This window comes from Otolemur garnettii, unplaced genomic scaffold, assembly GCF_000181295.1.
Source record: "Otolemur garnettii isolate 467f Iridium unplaced genomic scaffold, OtoGar3 scaffold00151, whole genome shotgun sequence".
NCBI classification, from domain to species: Eukaryota; Metazoa; Chordata; class Mammalia; order Primates; family Galagidae; genus Otolemur; species Otolemur garnettii.
The window spans coordinates 1,720,343-1,727,978 of record NW_003852546.1 but is presented as its reverse complement, the minus strand read 5'-3'; the positions used below and the strand labels follow the sequence as shown (position 1 = coordinate 1,727,978).

The following is a 7,636-nucleotide window of genomic DNA, read 5'->3' as shown; positions in this document are numbered from 1 at the left end:
GAGAGAGAGAGAGAGAGAGAGAGAGGAAGATTGGTCAATGGACTCAGTCCAATCAGTTCATGTATACTCAACTTTTTAAAAATCAAGAATAAGTTTGTGCTTACCCTGTTAAATGTAATTTTATTTGATTTAGCCTATCATTCCATTGCTTGGATCCCATGTCCGCCACCAAATGTCTCCTCAGATTCATATCATCTGAAAATATGCTAAGCCTGTTAACTTTGCATTCATCCAAATCAACATAAAAATGTTGAACAGGATAGAGCTGAGGACAGAGCTCTGTGGCATGCTACTAAAGACTTTCCTCCAGACTGACATGGATCAACCATTTTTGGGGTATGACTGCTCAATCAGTTCTGAATCCACTTAGTTGTACCATGACACAATCCGTAATTCCTCATGTTCTCACAGAAATGTCACTACAGAGAGACAGAAGTGTCTACTATGCAGTTAGAAAGATAAGATGATAGCTTAAGAGAGGTAAAGGCTGGAGAGGAAGATTTGGAAGCAATCTATATCAGAGGTTTCCTTACCTGACTATCTCACAATCTCCTGAGGAATTTAGTAGAATACTATATTCTTGGTTTCACCTCCCAGAATACTCTATACTTTGGAGTGGGACTAAGAATCTCTGTTCTTACTAATATCCCCAGGTGATTCAAATGCAGCTAGTCTGATGACTGGTTTGGGAACCCAAGATCTATATCATTAGGATAGGTGAAGCCAGAGGATTAGGATAAGTCCTCTGGGAAGAGTGTTTAGAGAGGAAAGAGGAGCTCAGGGAATTCTCCCCCCTCAGCCTCCCAGAGTGCTTGGATTATACTGTGAAGAATGTACATGGGGGGAAGGAAAGGAGACAGCAGAGGAGAGAGAAATGTCCTTTGGAGAAGCAGTAGCAGATGGTGCCTCGGGTCAGGGGTAGGAGAAGGGCTGGATGCTGTACAGAGAAAAGGCTTGCGCCTAGACAGAGGTCATAGCACTAGTGACAAGGGAGAAGGGGCACTGTGGAGCTGCAGTCCTTGGGGTTGCATTTCTGGTATTTAAGGAAGCACTGGATGGGAGAGAAAGTGTCAGAATCGGATTATAAAAAGAGAGACATTAGTACCAATGGAAAGGTTCTCTTTAAGGAGTCAAGGGCAGGGGCTTGCTTGAAAGCACAGGGGAGGGGACAAGTGGGGAGGGAAGGAGTATAGATGCTGGAGAGCAGGGAAATAGCAGGAAGCAGGAGCTGATGGAGGTAGGAAGCAGGGGTGGGGAGTTGTGGATCTTGTGAAGGAGGTGGGCAGAGGGCAACCTGGTGCATAAGTGGAACGGGGCAGATAGGAGGGAGCTCTTGAAGGGAGCTTGTAGAATTGGTTCAGGGAAGCAGCAAATGTGAGGTAAATGGACCACACTGGGGAGGTGAGGCAAGACTATCTGATTTGGAACACACTGGGCGGTACTTTGGGGGATTACTGCTAGATAATGAAAGGGTTGCTAAGCAGTCCAGGGCAGAGACTGAGGTAGTGTAGGTAAGTGGGTAGTGGGTTTGGTTTTTATGAGGAAGAGTTAAAGGTAGGTGATGGAGGTGGTCCTGAATTGTTGGGACCCAGAGGGTTCAGGGTGTCGGGGAAGATAGTTGTGAAAGTCCAAAGCACAGCTCGGGATGTCATGGTGGTGAATCCTGTGTGGCTAGCAGGGGGCAGGTGGGCCAGGTATATAAGCCAGGCTCAGCTAAATGGAGGTTCAAAGAAGGAAATGTGGCCTATGTTCTCATAGTTGCCCTGGAGGACAAGACAGAGGGTCACCTTCAAAGCAGAGAATACTGGGGAAAGGGTGGCAGGGATGGGGAAGGCGAGGCTTTGGAGAAGTTCTGGGATAAAGTAAAGCCTTTCCCCAGAGAACTGAGAACACAGGGCCTTGGGCTGCATTCCTATTTACTTTTTGTTTTTCAATCCATGGCTAGTTCTGGAAAGCTGGGCTAGCAGGGCCTGTGGTGAGCATACTGGGGCTGCTACCTAGGGTTCCTGTGGAAGGCCAAGGCACCTGGCCTCATGGCAGGGTGGGGCTGTCATTGCCAGTACAAAGCCAGCTGCAGCCGCCACTTCATCTCAGAGGACGCGCAGGAACGGCAGGACAAGGAGATCTTCCAGCAGAACATGAAGCGGCGGCTGGAATCTTTTAAGTCCACCAAGCACAACATCTGCTTCACTAAGAGCAAGCTACGACCCCGCAAGTCTGGCCGCAGGAAGGCACGTCCTTTCTCTAGGACTCTCTTTGGGGATGGAGGCTAATACGCAGCACGCAGTGTTGAGGCTCCAAGGGTTGGAATCCAGCCTAGAGGGACTCCCAGTTGGACAGTTTGATGACTGCAGCAGTTTGGGTTCCCTTTTAGATCTTCCTAGAGCCCCAGCAGGGTAAGGTGAGCCTTTTAGAGGGACAGCAGCTTCTTGGCCATGAGGTTACCTGCTGGGAGGCAGCAAGACCTCCCAGCAGAAGCGCGGCACCTGTAGCTCAAAGGAGTAGGACACTGGCCCCATACGCCAGAGGTGGCAAGTTCAAACCCAGCCCCAACCAAAAACTGCAAACAAACAAACAAACAAAAAAAAAAGACCTCCCAGCAGAGATGAAACAAGCAAGACAAGGACATTCCCAACCAGCCCAGGCCGATGCACTCAGAGCTCCTGCTGGTGCATGGGTTACTCAGACTCCACAGTTCTTGCCTGGCTGGCAAAGGGTTGATGGAACCATTGGGACTGACATAAGTTCCCTTCCCTATTGAGTTAGGAAAACATGCCCTCCTGTTGACCCCATCAGATGACAGGGTGGGAGTGTAAAGCCTGTGCCAGAGGCTCAGGTTTTCTTTCTTGGTCCTTAGAAGGAAGGTGTGGCTAACGCTGAGGCTCCAAATGGGAAACCTCCTCGAGACCTGGGCTTTCAGGACACAGGCAAGCGGGGAACAGGGGTGGGACTGAGGGAGATAGGGAAGAGCCTAGCACCCTAAAAGGACTTGCTTGGGGGTGCATCACGGACTAGATGGGCACACTTGACTTTCAAGTTGGAAATATTCAAAGTAGTTATTGGACAATGTGTGGTGAGCAGTATCTGAGTGGTAACTATGGGCTACAGGTCCTGAGGACTTAGAAAAGGTATCATGGGGGAAGGAGGGGCTTGGTCTGGGCCTTGAAGGATGAGTGGACCTTGGAACCCAGTATCCCATCTATAAAATATTTTGTATACAGAGCTGGATGTTGATGGGCCTTCCAGCTCTGCAGATACTCATGTTTTCAGTTGATGATGCAATCTGGGGCTGACAGAAGAGGATGGGGGAGCTGGAAAGTATGACCCTCCTGGCTTCCTCTCAGTGCTTAGCTTCCTCTGCTTGCCCCCTTGGGCTCTACAATGTCACATACCTTTCTTTCAAGTTCCTATCCCCTAGGCCAGTGTTCAAAACAGCCAGAGGAGAAAGCAAGTGCCTCTTGTCAATGTGGGGTGTGCCTGAGGGGCCAGGGAGCTGGCTTGGGACTGTGAGTACAGGAGGCAGTTGCTGGGCTGGCTGCCCAACTCTTTTGTCTCTGTCCAGCTGCAGTGATACTGACTGTGGAGTCTGATGATGATGAGGAGAGTGACAGTTCAGAAACTGAGAAGGAGGATGACGAGGGGATCATCTTTGTGGCTCGGGCAACCAGTGAGGTTCTCCAAGAGGGCAAGGTCTCAGGTAATGGCTTTCTTGTTGCCTCCTTCCCTGTGGAACAAGCTGGTTTCCTTCCCCTTCACTCATGGCCTCTACTCCAGACAACTCCCTTCTCCTATTCACTAGTTTGTTTACCAACCATCATTTACTGAGCATCACGGTTAATACCAGACACCTGATACATATGACCAGCTTCAACCCTCACAACCATCAAGATGGAGCAATGGAACTCATAGAGTCCAAGGGGCTTTTGATTTGTCTAGTGTCACATAGCAAGAACCAGAACCAGAGTTTGAACCTGACCCATCTGACTCCAAAGCCGGTAGCTTTTCACTGTCATGCTGCCTCCCTTTACCCTCTGGTTAGGAACAGTATGTGGTAAACAAACCCAAGCTTAGCACACCTGCCCTCAGGTAGAGGCCCAGGTGAAGTGGCAGCCTGACTTTGGGGAGGAGTCTATATATTCATCACAATGGGATTATTAAGGATAAGAAACTAGTATAGGGCTTGGGGGGGGTGGGGGGGGTGGGCAAAGAGCCTCATACTTATAATCCTAGCACTTTGGGCGCCAAGGTGGGAGGATTGCTTGAGGCCACGAGTTTAAGACATCTTTACAAAAGACAGGAAGATTACCCAGGTGTGGTGGTGTGGGCCTATAGTTCCAGCTACTTAGAAGGATAAAGCAGTAGAATTACTTGAGCCCAGGAGTTGGGGGTTGCAGTGATCTATGATTGTACCACTGCGCTTCAGCCCAGGCAACAGAGCAAAGACCCTGTCTCAAAAAAAAAAAAAACAAAGAACAGGCTTGGCACAGTAGCTCACACCTGAAATCCTAGCACACTAGGAGGCCAAGGCCAGAGAATCACTTGAGTTTAGGTGTTTGAGACCAGCCCAAGCAAGAGCGAGACTCTGTCACAAATAGAAAAATTATTAGCCTGGCATGGTGGCACATGTTTCTGGTCCCAGCTACTTGCATGGGAGGCTGAGGCAGGAGGATCACTTGAGCCCAGGAGTTTGAGGATGTGGTGAGCTATGATGATGCCACTGCATTCTACCCAACGTGACAGAGTAAGACTGTCTCAAAAATAAATAAATAAAATTTAATTTTTTTGTTGTTGTAGTCTGAGGGCCAGGTTCATACCCACCACCCTCAGTATACGGGGCTGGCACCTACTCACTGAGCCACAGGCGCCGCCTTTTTTTTTTCTGAGACAGTGTCTTACTATGTCACCCTTGGTAGAGTGCCATGGTGCCACAGCCCACAGCAACCTCAACCTCTTGGGCTTAAGAGATTCTCTTGCCTCAGCCTCCCGAGCAGCTGAGACTACAGGCACTTGCCATACGCCTGGCTATTTTTAGAGATGGGGTCTCGCGGTAGCTAAGGCTGGTCTTGAACCTGAGAGCTCAGGCAATCTGTCCACCTTGACCTCCCAAAGTGCTGGGATTATAGGTGTGAGTCACTGTGCCTGGCAAAAAAAAATGTTTTTAAAGACAGTAAACCCCCAAAACAAAAGGATGCTATGTATACATGTGTCCATGTATATGTATTCTCTCATAATGTTAGGTATCTCTGGTGGTCAGCTTAGCATCCTCAATTGTCATTATAAAATGTTTATTACAGAAAATTCAAAATATACAATGACAGAACAGTAAAATCAACTCCCATCTACCTATTACCCTGGTTCAATAATTACCTACTCATAGCCACTCTTATTTCACCTATGCCCCTCGCTCCACTGGGTTCTTTTGAAGTAGGTCTCAAGTATCTTATCAATATAAATACTCCAGTAGCTATCTATGAAAGATAAAGAGTCTTTAAAAAAAATACCTAACCACAATACTATTACCATATCTAAAATCTGTCATCAAATATTTAGTGTTCAAACTTCCCTGTTAATATGTTTTTACAATAGGTTTGTTCAAATAAAAATCCAGATAAGGTCCACTCATTGAGTTAATAAGTCCCTTTTAACCTATAGCAGTGGTTCTCAAGTAGAGGGAGGTGGTACAATAATCCCCACCCCACCCCCAGCCCTGGGACATTTGGCAATGTCTGGAGACATTTTAGGCTGTCACAACTGGGAGGGTGCATTTGGATTGGGTGGGCAGAGGCCAGAGATGCTGATAAACATCCTACAATGCACAGGACAAGTCCCCACAACAAAGAAATAGCTGTCCCCAAATGTCAAGTGTTATGTTTGATGAACCCTGATCTATAGGTTCCCATTCTCCTACTTTTTTTTCCTTTTCAGTGTTTTATTTTGTTTGAGACAAGAGTCTCACTCTGTTGCTCTGGGATAAGTGCTGTGGCGTCATAGCTCACAGCAACCTCAAACTCCTAGGTTTAAGAGATCCTCCTTCCTGTCTCAGCTTCCTGAGTAGCTGGGACCACAGGCACCAGCCACAAAGGCAAGCTTATTTTTCTGTTGTTAGTAGAGATGGGATCTTGCTTTTGCCCAGGCTGGTCTTGAACTCCTGAGCTCATGTGATCCACTTTCCTCAGCTGCCCAGAGTGCTGGGATTCCAGGTATGAACCACCTTACCTGGCCTTCCATGTATTTATTGAAAAAAGCAGATTATTTGTCCTCTAGTCTTTTTCTATTTGGAGTTTGCTGATTGCATCCCCAAGTGTCATTTAGTATATTTCTCCATCTCTAATATTTCCTTTGAATCAGCAATTAAATCTAGATCATATTTCAGTTTTAACTTTTGGTAAGAATACTTCATATGGCTCGGCACTTGTAGTACAGTTGTTATGGCGCCTGCCACATACACCAAAGTTGGTGGGTTTCAACCTGGCCTGGGCCAGTTAAACAACAATGACAACTGCAACAAAAAATAGCCAGGTGTTGTGGCGGGCACCTGTAGTCCCAGCTACTTGGGAGGCTGAGGCAAGAGAATCACTTAAGCCCAAGAGTTTGAGGTTGCTGTGAGTTGTGATGCCACTGCACTACGAGGGTGACATAATGAAATTCTGTCTCAAAAAAAAAAATACTTCACAGATGGTGATGGTGTCCTTCCTATTGCTCACATCAGCAAACACCATCTGGGTGTCTCTCTTTTCGTGAGGTTAACACTGATCACTGATCAGATGTTGTTCCCCTGGGCCATCCATTAGCAAGTTCCCCATCAGCTTTTCTTTTTTTTTTAAGACAAGAGTCTCACTTTGTCACCCTTGGTAGATAGGGCTGGAGCCCTATTCACTGAGCTGCAGGCGCCACCCTCCCATCAGCTTTTCCTCAAATGGTCAGTCTCAACAGCCATTGAAGATCATTGCCAGATCCAAAATTTCATGAGATGTTATACATATACAATGGTGATGTTCTCTTAGTAAATCTATTTTTTTCACCTGCAGTTATTAGCAGGAATTTTTCTATTAAAAACTTCCCCTCATCAATTATTTGGTTACTCTGAGATACAGTGTTCATATAGGAAAGAATAGATAACCTGATTCTTTCATTTAACAGTTTTCAGACCAATGTGTTAGTTCCCTAGCATCTTCTAAAGGTGAACAGGGAAGGTTTTCGTTATTGTTATTTTTCTTTTTTTAGACAGTCTCACTTTGTCACCCTTGGTAGTGTTGTGGCATCATAGCTCACAGCAACCTCCAACTCTTGGGTTCAAGCAATCTTCTTGTCTTAGCCTCCCCAGTAGCTGGGACTATAGGCGCCTGCCCCCAATGACTGGCTGTTTTTAAAGACAGGGTCTTGCTCTTGCTCAGGGTGGTCTTGAACTCCCGAGTTCAAGTGATCCACCCACTTCAGCCTCCCAGAGTGCTAAGATTACAGGTGTGAGCCACCACACCTTACCTAGGTTTTTGTTGTTCAATTCTAATATTTCAGGTCCTTTAAGATTGTGGTTCTCGGCTCAGCGCCTATAGCTCAACGGGCTAAGGCGCCAGCCACGTACACCTAAGGTGGCGGGTTCGAATCCCCAGCCCGGACCCGCCAAAACAACAATGAC

General features: G+C 47.0%; 1 protein-coding gene across 3 annotated transcripts in view; it reads left to right on the top strand.

Moving 5' to 3' along the window:
- The window catches only part of SLC9A5 (solute carrier family 9 member A5), a 23,627-nt gene that overhangs the window by 12,562 nt on the left and 3,429 nt on the right, over positions 1-7,636 (top strand). Inside the window, exons 13-15 of one of the 3 annotated variants that reach the window (XM_023518908.1) lie at positions 2,061-2,231; positions 2,861-2,927; positions 3,563-3,697. The exons of 1 other annotated variant lie outside the window; for it this stretch is intronic. In XM_023518908.1, the coding sequence (XP_023374676.1) occupies positions 2,061-2,231; positions 2,861-2,927; positions 3,563-3,697 (373 nt within the window). Of the gene's footprint in view, positions 1-2,060; positions 2,232-2,857; positions 2,928-3,562; positions 3,698-7,636 lie in introns of all 3 variants that reach the window. One more of the 3 variants, XM_003799395.3, reaches the window with a different exon arrangement.